Below are 14535 nucleotides of genomic sequence, written 5' to 3'. Positions count from 1 at the left end.
GAATCCCTCATATATTATATTATATTATATTATATTATATATTGAGTTACCAGCATTCGTGTGTCGTCGCTAGTACCATCCTGTATCGAAAGTGGCTGTGGCGTGATGGTTGCCAGGTCATTGATATTGCAGGAAGAGTGAGCTGAAAGTCTTTCCCGTGTTTGCTGGACCCTCTGTTCCTGACAAACCCTGTGTCTTTCAGACATATCCCGCTATATACACATGTTTTATCTTCCAGACGTTTTTATTCGACATATTTTGTAGCAGTAAGAATACACTCCCATCCTCGTCCTTAAGTCTGTAGCAGCACTCTGGAGTGATCGGACAGGGAAGGGCCTCAGTTGGGTGGCCATTTTGCTGCCAGCCTTAGGCACAGACAGCATTGATTTAGATGAATGCAACAGGATGAGGGGTGTGCGTGTGTGTGATTAATGGCCCAGCTTGTGACCCCAGTTGTGTTGTTTCAGGCCCGGTTCTGCTAGCCCCAGTGGGAAACCATCTGGACCTGGAGGCCCTGCTGTCGGCCCCCTACCCACCCACTACCAGCCACAGGTACAGCCCACTGAACATGCCCGCCAATCACTCAGCATTTATACAGAACCATTTAGGAACCAGACATATAGCACATGCACATAACAGGGTATCCTAACCGCATATAGCACAGAACAGGGTATCCTAACTACATATAGCACATGCACAGAACAGGGCATCATAACTGCATCCGAACAAGCGACTGTCGGGAAGCATTGAATGCTTTCTGTTCACACTGAATCTGTTAAATTTGCCCCATCTGTTTGCCCTATCTATTTCTCAATATAGCAGAACAACACAAGCAAAAGAAAGAGAATAGAGAGAAAAGCACTGAGGGGACATTCCAATTGTCAAAACGTCATTAAACTGATTTTTATCGCCACATGCTCGCATCGCATGCAGTTAGGATATGGTGTAACGCTAAGTGACAATGTAGAATGTAAACAGTAAAATACAAACACATTTACACATAATTGGATGAAATACTGCCAGGAATAAATTAGTATTGTAATTTTTGGACATTTCTTAAGCAGATAAAGAGTGTAGGCCCCAGCTGTGGCGCAACTGGCTGGGGCACCTGCACCGTACGCCGGCGACCCGGGTTCGATTCCTGCCCCGTGATCCTTTCCGGATCCCACCCCTGCTCTCTCTCCCATTCGCTTCCTGTCACTCTGCACGGTCACCATCATTAAAGTCATAAAAAGGCCAAAAAAAATATACTTTAAAAAGAGTGTAAACCTTGTTTGCTAGATAAGGAGTGTAAATCAGATAACAAATGTAAACCTTGTTTAATTTCAAAATCAGATAACGAGTGTAAATAACGGGTGTAAACCTTAAGCAGATAATGAGTGTAAACCTTGTTTGCTAGATAAGTGTAAACCTTGTTTAATTTCATAAGTGGATAACGAGTGTAAACCTTGTTTGCTAGATAACCAGTGTAAATAACGAGTGTAAACCTTGTTTTCTAGATAACCAGCATAAACCAGATAACGAGTGTAAACCTTGTTTGCTAGATAACCAGTGTAAATAACGAGTGTAAACCTTGTTTTCTAGATAACCAGCGTAAACCAGATAATGAGTGTAAACCTTGTTTGCTAGATAACCAGTGTAAACCAGATAACAAGTGTAAACCTTGTTTGCTAGATAACCAGCGTAAACCGGATAACGAGTGTAAACCTTGTTTGCTAGATAACGAGTGTAAACCTTGTTTGATAGATAACAACTGTAAATAACGAGTGTAAACCTTGTTTGATAGATAACAACTGTAAATAACGAGTGTAAACCTTGTTTGCTAGATAACGAGTGTAAATAACGAGTGTAAACCTTGTTTGATAGATAACAACTGTAAATAACGAGTGTAAACCTTGTTTGCTAGATAACGAGTGTAAATAACGAGTGTAAACCTTGTTTGATAGATAACGAGTGTAAATAACGAGTGTAAACCTTGTTTGCTAGATAACGAGTGTAAATAACGAGTGTAAACCTTGTTTGCTTGCCGCTGTCAGCAGGTGCCCACTCCACAGGGCAGCATGGTGATGCACATGCGCCCGCCCACCTCTGGGCCCTTCCCCAACCCCATCCAGCGTCCCGTCATGCCCGTCAGCAAGCCGGTCATCGTGCGCTCGCCACCCTACCCCAGCCCTGGGCGCGAGCCCCCCCATGCCCACGCCAGCCCCCCCTCCGCCCCCGAGTCCAACGCCAAGGGGCCCGAGGACGGCATGAAGGTGAGCCAGCCTCTCTCTGGATAGGTAATTCAGCCCTTCTCCATTCTCACTGTACTGACGACTGCAAGGTGTGTGTGTGGGTGTGAGAGTTGCAGTTTGAAGTCAGTTTTTAATCATATTAGAATATGCATTTTTTTCATATTATAATATGTATGCGCCGTGTGTGTGTGTGCGTGTGTGTGTGCCTGTTTGTCTTCACAGAATAAGCCGCTACGGGACGGCCGGCCAACGGTGGGTGAAGGCAAGTCGTCTCCGTCTGCGATGATGCCCACCAAGCTTCCCGATGCCGCACTGCCCCCTGGTCAACCCAAACCCGCCCGCACCGGAGCCATCAAACCCCAGGCAGTGAAGGTGGAGGAGGGCAAGGCCTAACCACAGAGGATCCCCCACCACCACCACCACCGCCTCCTCCAGTGTCTCACTCTCCTACTCGTCCTCATCGCCCCCTTCTTCCTCTTCCTCTGGGCAGTCCTGCCTGTTACAGCCACCAGGGCGGCGCCAACGGAAAAACCACACCAACTCCAGGAAAAGTCGAAGACAAAAAAAAGGAAAAAGGAATCGGATACTATTGCTGAACATCATATATATATATATATAGAGAAATAAAATATATATATATATATATATATATATATATATATACATAAATGTATACATATTATATATATAAATACATACACAATAGTTTGGGACATTTCTAAGCAGACTCCTCAAGAATCCATCTTTTATTTATTAACATTTAAAGTCCATTTCAAGAGAAGAATAATGTTAAGCAAGACAAAAGGAAAACAAAAAAAAAAGGAGCAAAAAGTCGCGTTTTCTATGTTGCTCTTCATTAAAGCGTGAACCCGCAGAAGGGGAGACGAGTCTTGTCTGTTGCTCTCTCTCTCTCCCCTCATGTGCAGTCCCTCCTCTCCTCCAAGCCTTTGCCAAAACGAGAGCGCACCGGCTCCCGTCTGGAGTGGAGCCTGCCGCTGGCGCCAGAGAACGTGCCGGAATAACCACCTGACTCTGATGCCATCTGCCGCCACCGCCCCCCTCTTTGCCTTGGAGCGGAACTCCCGCGCGGCACCAACGTCTCATGTGTTTTCCTTTTGACATTATGACTGGTTACAGTGAATGGAGTTTTAACCCTCTCTCTCTTCCTTTACTTTTTAAATAATCAACACCTACTTGCTCTATTAAAGGACACCTTTTATTCAATAAAAAAAATCCTTCCAAACCAAATTTGAGGACGTTATTCTGTGTCCGTGTGGAGGGAGTGAACACGCCAGTTCGGTTCCCACAGGACAGACTGCTCAGAATATAAACAAGAAAAAAAAATATTTTTTTCAATGCTGTTCTTTCTCTTGCGTATTGTGTAAAAACAAGCAGACTTTGCTGTTTAAAAAAAAAAAAGAAAAGTTTAAAAAAAGCAGATATGTTGCCTCTTGAAGCTTCTCTGGCAATGCGGTGTGTGCGTTTTGATGGAATGGCAAATGTATTGAAGGCCAGTGAACGCGTGTTACCCTTTTATGGAAGGCTGTGTATTTCAAGTCTGTGGACAATGTGTTGCCATGGTGTGTGTTCTCTGGACAAGCCAAGCTTGCTGGGGAGGGGAGGGGGGAGGCCTGGGGGGCGGGGGGGCGTCGGACGTCTGATGACTGATCCCAGAGAATGATGGACTGGACATGTTGCTCTATATTGCTTGATTTGGTTGTTTGCTTTCACACATCTAAACTGTGGTCTGGCACTTTTCTATCCCACTAAACAAACCAACCCAGGTGTCCTTCCTGGCTGTTTTTGGGACACCGTTTCCCTTTGTTTTTTTTTTTTTGTTTTTTTTTCTCCCACTCTCTGGGCTGTAGTCTTGATTACCGTTTCTTTTTTTTTAGCTGTAATAAGGTATGGTTTGTGATTTAGGTGTGTGTTGCGTAACTCCCTGGATACACTCCACAAACGACATGGGGTGCAAGCAATAAACACAACCTACCTGGAACCAGAATCAGGGTCCAAACGCAGAACTCCACGTTTTAGATGCAGGGGAACCGAGGGAGTCCCTGCTGCTTATGTCACTTCCTCCCTCCCTCTCACACACACACATGCGCGCAAGCACGCACACCTCGTTGCATCCGTGTGATAGACTAGGAAAGACAGAGGCATTAGCAGGTGTCCTACACCGGATCTCATTGAGCACCTCTGAAAGGGGATTCTGTCATTTCTGTTTTCTGAAGAGGAAAAGATGTTTCTGCAGTGCTGCTCTGTTTTTGTGTTACCTACACTACAGATAAACAGTTTGCGTTCCTCCTGCGTTCTGGGTCTACGTGCGTGTGCTCAGCCAGGGGTGGGCCACACACGGGCTGCCACACTCCCGTCTATCTCTCACACAGGGGTGGGCCACACTCCCGTCTATCTCACTAATATACAGAAGGAAAGAGCGAAGACGAGAAAAAAAATCCTCGCAAATATTAAAATGGTATTTGTTCAAATGTTACTTTTGTTCCAACATGGTGGCCAGCTTGTGTACTTTTGAGTTTTTGTTTTGTTTTGTTTTTTTGTTTTTTGCAGGATATGTGTAACGCCTTCTAGTTGGTTTCCATATGCGCCACACCCCAAGCACTTCGCAGTGACTCTGGCAGGTGCAGGCTACGCCGACACCACGCCTCGGCACACGGGGCCGCTTTGATGGCAGCACAGTCGTGATCAGTCGTTAACGTACTGGCGCACACACACACACACACACACACACACACTTCTGCCCTTCAGCTTGTCTGTGTAGACTTGTATTTAAAGGGCCGGCTATGGATATTTTACTGTTGATGCTTTTTTTTTTTTTTTTTTTTTTCATATTTAATTTTGTTTAAAAAGGACCAGTGATTTCCTCTGACGCTGATCCTGCGCGCCTATTTATCCCTTACTGTTGTTTATCCTTTCAAATTGTGATTATATTTGCCCTTTTCTTGTTAAAGATCTCATTGAGAGAAAAATAAAGCAGGTTGTGCTTTCTAAAAAATATTTACGTTGTATACAGTCGTGTTTGTTTGGGGTTGCACATCATTGGTTCCTTCCTGTGTGAGTGAATCTAATAATATGGCCAAGAAATACATTTTAGACCAACAAACTTGGAATCATAGACCATATATAGAACTATGCTTGGGACACACTCATATGGTTTATGTCACATTTACAGACTGTATCAGCAGTCGGATACACTGACGCCGTTTATTCCAAAGCCTTCGGCAGCAAAGAAATGTTTCCTCGTGACGTCATCATATTGCTGAATTCCGTGCGTTCCTTCCTGGGCAGATAAGACCACCCTGTTAAGTGGTCGCCTGGAAGGGTTTTGCCTTTATGCGAAAACGGAAGGTAAAGTATTCGTCTCAGTCATCGGATTTAGCTTTTTTTTATGTTGAATGTGCATGTGAAGTATCAGCAGGAAACAATTGTGCTAGGCTAAGCGACGGGGTGTGCAAACTTTGTTAAAGAACTTTCTTTCTTGAAGCTGAAGCGCTCACTCTTGCTGAAGTTGCCGTGGAGTTGAAAAGGTTTGGCAATGGCTATAAATCAGTCGATCAGCCTACAGTGATTGGTTCTCCGTTTTTGGACAGAACGATGCATTTATTTTGTAATTCTACACCACCTTTTCTATTGATTTTGGAAAAATAATGTTTAATTTGGCTAGCTACAGTAGGCTATTATACTTTGTTACGCGAGATCAAAGCAAACCGACAAATGCGGCAAATTACAGAAACCCAACGACAGAAGTAATCTGAAATTATAATCTGTAGCCGTCTGGCAAAATGTCCATATGGCATGGATATTACAAAACAATGAATGTAACAAGCTATGATATAGGCTACCTACAGCTATGCTCGTAGATTTTCATTGGTGATTTTAAAGCTTTAGCTTATTGTTTGCCTACTGCCAAGTGAGCTCGGTTGCGATTTGTTTTTGTAGGATGTCGGTTAAAGGGAGACCGCGTGAGGGGTTAATGATGATGCAGGAACTGGATGATCGCCTCAAAGAGCAAATAGACAAGTTGGAACACATCCGTCGCTCCGTCGGAGAGCTCAAGGAGAGCATGTCCGAGGTGGGTGCGCATTTGGCCCGGACACACTGACCGGGGTCTCTAGGTCTTTGTTCTGTAAACGTATTTATGCTATTTTGAAATGGTGTGATTGAATGCCCATGATTATTTCCAACGCTCAGAACTCAATAAATGAATTTGATTTGGGTGGAAGTAACTTATTTAAAGGCACATACTGCTCTGGAGGAACGAACAATTCATGATGATAATGTGAGAATATGTTTGCTATACTGACGGACAGAATGTCATAGCCTGGTATGGTATTTAACATAGACCTGCATGTTGACTCCATGCTTTGGCTATAAGCACTTGTCAACAGAAAGTAGAGCACCTGATCTGCACAGTTCAATTTTCAGACCTGGACAACCCACTTATGTTTAATTTTGGTAAAGTATCACTCCGCCATTGCCCCCAGGTGGCCAGGAGTGTTATGGAATAGCACCCGCTGTCCACTGCCCCAGGCAGCCAGGTTTCCCCCAGGCAGCACCTCAGGGCCTTTGTTACACTGTTTTCTTGCCCTCTGCTAATCAACAGGTCTGAGGTGTTGCAGCAGGGCTTGTGGGGGACCTGGGGGGCCGGTACCCTAGATCAATTCTCCATCTCCTGATCAATTCTCCATCTCCTGTTCAATTCTCCATCTCCTGATCAATTTTCCATCTCCGAAGATTACTCTACAGTATGATGGGATGTAACAGGAAGATGCTTGGCAGACAGTTCCCAATTGAAGTGCCCTATATGACCTTACACTTCATCCAGCTACCAGTGCTTCAGTAGCCAACACAATTTAAGGACAAAGAACCAAATGGGCTCTATTGACATGCCTCATATTCTACTCTTATCCACTTGTTTTCTTTCTCTTTTCAGAGCTCTGCAAAAGACTTGAAGCAGTCCATTGGTGACCATATGGACTGGTTGAGTCATCTGACACAGCGGGTGGAGACACTCCAGATGAACACGACTGTGTTTGTCCAGGTTAATAACACCTCGCACCTCTGCAGCTGCACATGCCCCCTCACCCACTAGCTATAGGACTACAGTGCATGGCACTGAAACATGCCCGCTCACCCGCTAGCTATAGGACACGGTGCATGGCATACACGTGCCCTCTCACCTGTAGCTATATGACCACGGTGCATGGCACTGAAACATGCTGTCTCACCCGCTAGCTATAGGACACGGTGCATGGCACTGAAACATGCCCGCTCAACCTCTAACTATAGCAAAGTCCTTTTAGGCAAGTCCCTCCACTCAGCGGCCATATTGCAACGCTTTTTGGGCACTCATCGGGCATCCTATTCGGCAGAAATGTGCGTGTGCAAGGCTTCACAACACCAATTTTGCTCCAGCGGCGAGTTCACAACACATGATTGGCACGATGTCTTCACAATACACCATATGATTGGCTCAATGTATTCACATCACACCACATGATTGGCTAAATGTATTCACATGTCGACGTTTTGCCGAGGAAGGGGTGGGATATGTGTAGACAACGGCCATATTGGCGTTACAAACTAACCCCATGCATTTCTATGGAGGATTTTTTGAGTGCTGTGTCTCCTCATTTAAAAGTCTCTGGCTATAGAACCATGGTGCATGGCATACTGTACATGTGCCCTCACTCACTATCTATAGGACACGGTGCATGGCATACTGTACATGTGCCCCCTCACCCACTAGCTATAGGCAACGGTGCATGGCACTGAAACATGCCCCCTCACCCGCTAGCTATAGGACCACGGTGCCTGGCACTGAAACATACCCCCTCACCCGCTAGCTATAGGACCAAGGTGCATGGCACTGAAACATGCCCCCTCACCCACTAGCTATAGGACCACGGTGCATGGCACTGAAACATGCCCCCTCACCCGCTATCTGTAGTCCCTTATTCTGACATGCTGGATGTTTGTATTTTTGTCAAAAATAAGTGGATTTGTAAAGGGCCGGACTAGCTGAGGAAACCAGGGGCTGCAGGGCTGCTTCGGAGCAATATCTTTCAATATCTTATATGTTTACTTTTCATTTTCATTCATTTAGAAAATAATTTACAGTCCACTCTGTACATCTTTGTGTTGATAACGATGTCTTTGTTATCCAGTGAACATGTGCTGTTTGTTTCTGCAGATGAACACTAAGCCTCGATCCTTTAAAGGCAAGCGCGGTCTCCGGCAGTCTTCACGCTGGGGTGGGTCTCACCTGGTGGACGATGCCCAGTCAGAGTACGGCTGGTCTCCCATTCGCACCCGACGCAACAGTGATGCTGCCTCAGAGATGTCCTGTGCCTGGTAACCCAGGCAACCACAGAGCTGGCTCCAGCATCGCTTCAAGGCCTCTGCGCATAGGCAGCGCACTCCACTTATGACGTTCCACCACATTAGATTCCAAATACAACCCGCACACCACCACAGTCCGCTTATGACGTTCCACCACATTAGATTCCAAATACAACCCGCACACCACCACAGTCCGCTTATGACGTTCCACCACATTAGATTGCAAATACAACCCGCACACCACCACATGCCGCTTATGACGTTCCACCACATTACTGTAGATTCCAAATACAACCCGCACACCACCAAACCCTTTCTCTGCTGCCTTGCCACTTAATAAAATCCATTGTTTATCAAATGTGACACATTTTGGGCACTGATGTGCATGATGTCGGCAGCAATGTTGCGGAGGCCTTTAGAATAGGTGCTCTAGAGTGACCACCATTCATGATGAACACGGGACTGGCAAATACCTGTGCTGAATACATCCAGCTATCCAGCTGGGTACAAATCCTGTTTTCTGTTTTGATAGTTTGTTAGTTATTACAATTATTGTTATGCTTCTTTGTTGTAGTAAAACAAAACAAAAAGGGAAATGATTTCTGATGATGTCTAAATCATGAAATTAAAACATGGGAATGCAATAAACACAGTTTCAGAGGTTGTATATGTCTAGGTCCTAGTTAAATTGGGTCTTCATATTTTAATGACTCATCTAGTGACCCAAATACAGTGGGGAAAAAACGCACTCCAGATAACTCACTCAGCTATAGAAATAAAATCTTTGGTCGAATTCATATTCATTTTATTACATTTGATTAAATTAGCCTATTCTCATTTTTAAGCTCCACTTACGATGCAGATCCGAATCCGTAGAAATAGTTTGTTAGGAGCATTCCAGAAAGTTCTGCATGTGTCTTTGCGGTCCTACCCCAGGCCTCTGGTTTAAAAAAAAAGTGTGGCTCCCAAATAAGGGGCGGTGTTTCTTGTGACGTAGTCGACTACAGTGAAACCAAAGATTGTTGATTACTAAACGGCGAACGTTAGCGCCTCGCTCCGCTTTTTAACTCTCTGGTGAAACTGCTGTGAACGGTGGAGAAGAGCTGTGCTGTTGAACATAAGAATCATTTTGAACGCGGCGTAAATCCTTCCACGGCTTTTTGTATATATTGCTTTAGCTAGTTAACTTAACTTATTTGGAAACAATGGCCGAAAGCGACTGGGATTCTGTGACTGTCTTGAGGAAGAAAGGCCCGTCGTCAGCGCAGGCGAAATCAAAGCAGGTAGTTAGCGTCAGTGTAGCAAGCTAGCCAAATATAGCCTAGCATTGTGGAGGTTAGGGAATCATGCGGGAAGGTTCGAAACCTGCGCTCGGCTGTAGCCTCTGCCCGAGCAGGCAGGCATGCTAGTAAAATCTCGGGGACTTGACATATCGCAGGGCCACTCTTGGCTCACGACTGGGAGGTAAAAAGAACAACCATACACAAGTGGAAAGTGTTATTTTTTCTGTTACTAACCGATATATGATACTTAACGTTGCAGACAGAGATGGTGGCGTAACGTAAGTGTTGTGTGTTCTCCTGGTTTTATCCTAGCTACACCAATCAAAAGTATGGCTCACTACTAGTGCACAGGTTGTGTATTCATAACGAGTACATATTTTCGGTAGGCTAGTGAGCTTGCGAAATGCAGCGCGCCAGTAGGCCTCAGATGATTGTCAACAGCATGCGAGTTGTAGTTATAGATATAGTTATAGAGATAACTACAAGTGTTGGACCTGAGGACAACTTGATGCCTGTTTGAATATTATGTTCGCTCTTGGCTTTTTCGAGTAGTTTGAACAAAACGATTAGGTCTAAACGTCATAACGTAGTAAGGGGACATAATAACATGACGATGGAAGTCATTAAGCAACCCGTAAGTTAGCCTGTTCAACCAAAAACGTTTGTGCTTTTATACTTGTCATTGGACCATTTGTTAACAAATGCATCCAGCGGAACTTTCAGAAATGGGAACACCTGTGCTGTCTGGTGAATGGCGTTATTAGGACATGACCGCTTTCTTCATGCTTTCGTCCAATGCCCCAAATTACTACTACTACTCGACAGATGGTTAAAACAGCCACCAACGGAGTTCGCTGGACCACACACTTTCCTTGTTGTAGGAATCTCCAAAATTGGTATCGATTTGGCAACCTCTGCCTTACCATGGCACTAGCTGTTAGTTGATATGTTCAATTACGATATTGCTTTTATTGTAGGAGATGAAGAACCCCGTTTAACATATACATACGTAAATAATTAAATATTTATCATTAATTCATTTGCATTTCATCATATCCTAACCTCCCTGCCTGTGGCCCTGAAATAACGCTCCTCACTAAAGTCCCCAAATGCGCTCAATAGCATTTTGCTATCAAACGGCAAAGACGGTTCATGAGACGTGCCTGTTGATTCCTGATATGGGCAGCTCACTTTTTTTTAAAAATCTCAAGTAGTTCAGCATAAAACTATCAATGCCAGGGTGTACGTTTCGATTGTGTCGATGTTCAATAGAATTGTTCTTTTTCTTTTTGCAGGCCATAACGGCGGCACAGAGGCGTGGTGAAGAAGTTGAAACCTCAAAGAAATGTGAGGCCAACTTTGTTTTCGGGATCTACCTTTTCCCTTTGAGTCATAAAGACGTCAGTTGAAATACTATAGGGATCAGGGTTTTGTCCTGACATGAATGAGGTGCACCAGCAGGCAAAGTGGATGATAGTCAGAACCAGGGCGCTACGCTCTAGAATCTTTGTTCAGAACACATGGAACTGGTTATGTGGTTGCCAGGCAACATTGCTCATGTGTCATCACCTTTAGAGCTCTGATTTCAGTTTTAGAACAGTGCAGCTTCTCTGCACCAAAGATGACCCAAGCAGGAACAGAACAGTTCTACTCCGAATGCTTGAGGTCAAAGCCAAGTGTTGTTTTCCTTCAGAGTATAAGTATATATACTTTTTTGATCCCGTGAGGGAAATTTGGTCTCTGCATTTTAATCCAACCGGTGAATTAGTGAAACACAAACAGCACACAGTGAACACACAGTGAGGTGAAGCACATACTAATCCCGGCGCAGTGAGCTGCCTGCTACATCGGCGGCGCTCGGGGAGCAGTGAGGGGTTAGGTGCCTTGCTCAAGGGCACTTCAGCCGCGGCCCACTGGTCGGGGCTCGAACCGGCAACCCTCCGGTTACAAGTCCAGAGTGCTAACCAGTGGGCCACGGCTGCCCACAAGAGTATGTTTTGCATCCAAGTTGAGGTGCGTGTGTGTGTGTGTGTGTGTGTGTGTGTACACTCTAGGGGCTGCGGGTCAGAACAAGCAGCACTTAGTGACCAAGAACACAGCCAAGTTGGACCGGGAGACTGAGGAGCTCCACCACGAAAGGGTTCCACTGGAGGTCGGCCGGGTGATCCAGCAGGGGCGCTTCAACAGAGGGCTCACTCAGAAGGACCTGGCCACAGTAAGCAGGACTCCCCACCACCCTGCTAGGACGTGAAGTGGTACATTCTGGACTGGCCTTAAGCAGGCCATTAGGCTCATTGGACTTCATGCAGTGCTGCTCAGACCGGGCTGGACCTGATGCATGCTGGACCTGATGCATGCTGGACTAACCCTAGATTCACACACTTGCGTTGCGTTACTGCATGCCAGTGGGTTTTCCTGGCGGTCGGGGGGGGGGTGTACTATGGTGTATGCCTTGAAGCATAACCATAATTTGATTGGCTGGTGCGTTGCTGTCCGTTGGTGCAGTAACGGCTCCTACACACAGTTGCGTGCGTTGCAGTGCTGGAGACGCATCCCATTTACTTTACATGGGCTCACGTCATCCGTTGCCGAACTGAATTGTGGGTCCATTGCGTCGCGTTTCTCCCGATGGATGGCACCAACCAATCAAATTACGGTTATACTTCAAGTCATTTGCATAGCTACCGTCGGGAACACCCACTGGCATGCGTTGACGGAACGCAACTGTGTATAGAAGCCCAAAAAGTTGAACATTTTTCAACTTTTTGAGAGCGGTGACGGGAGCAAAGCAACGCAACGCAACGGAACCACAAATCACTTTGGCAACGGATGACGTAAGCCCATGTAAAGTGAAAGTGAGACACAGTGAGAAATGAATATAATTCATATTTACGAGATAATGTCAGGATTAATAATATAATATAATTCATATTTACGAGATAATGTCAGGATTTGACACTTGTGGATCCATGTTTTGTTTTCCTTTTTCAAATGCCCCTGTATGGTCGAAAGTCAGGCTGTCTGCCAAAGACGAGTCAAACAGATGTTTTATTGTGCAATAGTCCAGCTTCCATCACGTCCAGCCAGATCTGAGCAGCTCTGCGTTAAGTCCAACGAGCCTTCTCCTGTCATGTGTCCTATTTGTCACTCATTCAAACGTTTGTCTGTGTTTGAGAACTACCTCCTCCAACTGTGTGTTTGGGAACGTTTGCCTATGTTTGAAAGTTTGAACGCATCTCAGGTTTTAATAGATGAAAGCTGGAACATTCTTAAGGGAGTTCTACTTCTAGAAAATAAACTGACTGTTTGAATCCACTAATGCGAATGTAAAGGCCTTTGCAAACAACTGGTTGAGGACAATTAGTGACACATTATATTTACATTTCTGGCATTTAGCCTTTGGCCAAAGCAACATTAATATCAGGTGTTTTGAGTGGCTCAGCAGCTTCAGTTCCTGATGTCTCATCACAGAAAATCAACGAGAAACCTCAGGTCATCGCGGACTATGAGTGCGGAAAGGCGATCCCCAGCAATCAGGTCATGAGCAAGATCGAGAGAGCCATTGGTTGGTAGCACTTTTACGCCTTGTCATAATGTTCTCTGAATATGTTCCTTTATGATGCATGTATATGTTCCTTTATGATGCATGCACTCTCACTGTGTCTCACCTTGTTCCACTCTCACTGTGTCTGTCATTGGAAGTCTCACTGTCTCACTGTGTTCCACTCTCACTGTGTTCCACTCTCACTGTCTCACTGTGTTCCACTCTCAGGGCTGAGCTACACCAGGCACGTAACTGAAGCGTTCCGTTCACGTTGCGTCTGCTGCAACAATTAGCTTCCACTATAATCAATGGAAGTAGCTACACCAGACGTGACAGCGGCGCGTACGTTCGAAAAAAATAGACCATTAATCTAAAATGGATTTTACGCGTCGCGAACGGAACGCTTCAGTTACGCGCCTGGTGTAGCTTCGCTGTCACTGTGTTCCACTCACTGTGTCTCTTGTCATTTTAAGGCCTGAAGCTACGCGGGAAGGATATTGGACAACCCCTCGAAGCAAAGCCAAAAAAGAAATGAAAATGAAAGCCTCGTAAGGCAGCCCCTGCCTACATCTAACCCCACACACACACACACACACACACACCCTGGGCTGCCCCCCACCTCTCTTGGGTCGCCATCTGACCTGGTGCTCCCCTGCATTCCCAGCTGTTGCGTTGAATGATAAGCTGAGCGGACGTCCGGTTTCCTCCTCACACACACACACACCAATGAGTACACTGCATAATGTGGGGGAAACTTTTGGTAAATGTTATGCTTTGGCATGATTTTTTTTTTTGGGGGGGGGAGCAAAATGCTGAATTTGTCATGACATTGATTGTTCATGTTGCCTTGGTCTGGTAGGTTAATTTAACAGCATGTCCTGTCTGTTTTAGCACTGCTTGACTGTGGCCTTCTAACCCATCTCCAGTTTGGGTCAAAGTTCAACGTGTGATGGACATATCCTTTAGCATTATCTTTGTTTGGGGGCTAATAAAGTTTGAAACATTTGGCAATACACGTTGTACAGTTCAGTCATTCATAAATGCATTTTAAAGGACTCAGTATAGCAAACCCTAAGATGTTATGGTATTCAACATTCTGGTTCAACATTCAAAT

The 14535-nt window shown here is 45.2% G+C and overlaps 2 protein-coding genes and 1 non-coding gene across 3 annotated transcripts in view; all 3 read left to right on the top strand.

Annotated features, from left to right (window-relative positions):
- prrc2b (proline-rich coiled-coil 2B) overlaps window positions 1–3482 on the top strand; it is a 34463-nt gene extending 30981 nt beyond the window's left edge. The window contains 3 exon segments of the mRNA XM_042058839.1: window positions 468–552; window positions 2037–2255; window positions 2457–3482. Of these exon segments, the coding sequence (XP_041914773.1) occupies window positions 468–552; window positions 2037–2255; window positions 2457–2627 (475 nt within the window). The 3' untranslated portion in view covers window positions 2628–3482.
- On the top strand, window positions 79–205 carry LOC121681088. Its single transcript, XR_006021964.1, has one exon. It is a non-coding gene; the product is annotated as a small nucleolar RNA SNORA71 (small nucleolar RNA).
- Window positions 3483–9563: 6081 nt separating the features above from the next.
- Window positions 9564–14434, top strand: LOC121679827 (endothelial differentiation-related factor 1 homolog). The gene is made up of 6 exons (XM_042058865.1): window positions 9564–9877; window positions 11173–11224; window positions 11932–12092; window positions 13349–13442; window positions 13895–13969; window positions 14313–14434. Exons 1-5 carry the CDS (start codon window positions 9800–9802, stop codon window positions 13954–13956), a joined length of 447 nt encoding a protein of 148 aa, XP_041914799.1. The 5' UTR covers window positions 9564–9799; the 3' UTR covers window positions 13957–13969; window positions 14313–14434.
- The last annotated feature ends 101 nt before the right edge of the window (window positions 14435–14535 follow it).

Source organism: Alosa sapidissima, chromosome 13 (genome assembly GCF_018492685.1).
Source record: "Alosa sapidissima isolate fAloSap1 chromosome 13, fAloSap1.pri, whole genome shotgun sequence".
NCBI lineage: Eukaryota > Metazoa > Chordata > Actinopteri > Clupeiformes > Clupeidae > Alosa > Alosa sapidissima.
The sequence above is the reverse complement of the archived record's forward strand: the minus strand, read 5'-3'. Positions and strand labels throughout refer to the sequence as shown.

Bases quoted from the DNA above. Each gene is read 5' to 3' on its own strand.
- LOC121679827 (XM_042058865.1), top strand. From the start codon at position 9,800: ATGGCCGAAAGCGACTGGGATTCTGTGACTGTCTTGAGGAAGAAAGGC. The intron at 11,225-11,931 runs GTGAGGCCAACT...TGTACACTCTAG, and splicing joins AGTTGAAACCTCAAAGAAAT to GGGCTGCGGGTCAGAACAAG. The intron at 12,093-13,348 runs GTAAGCAGGACT...GTCTCATCACAG, and splicing joins CTCAGAAGGACCTGGCCACA to AAAATCAACGAGAAACCTCA.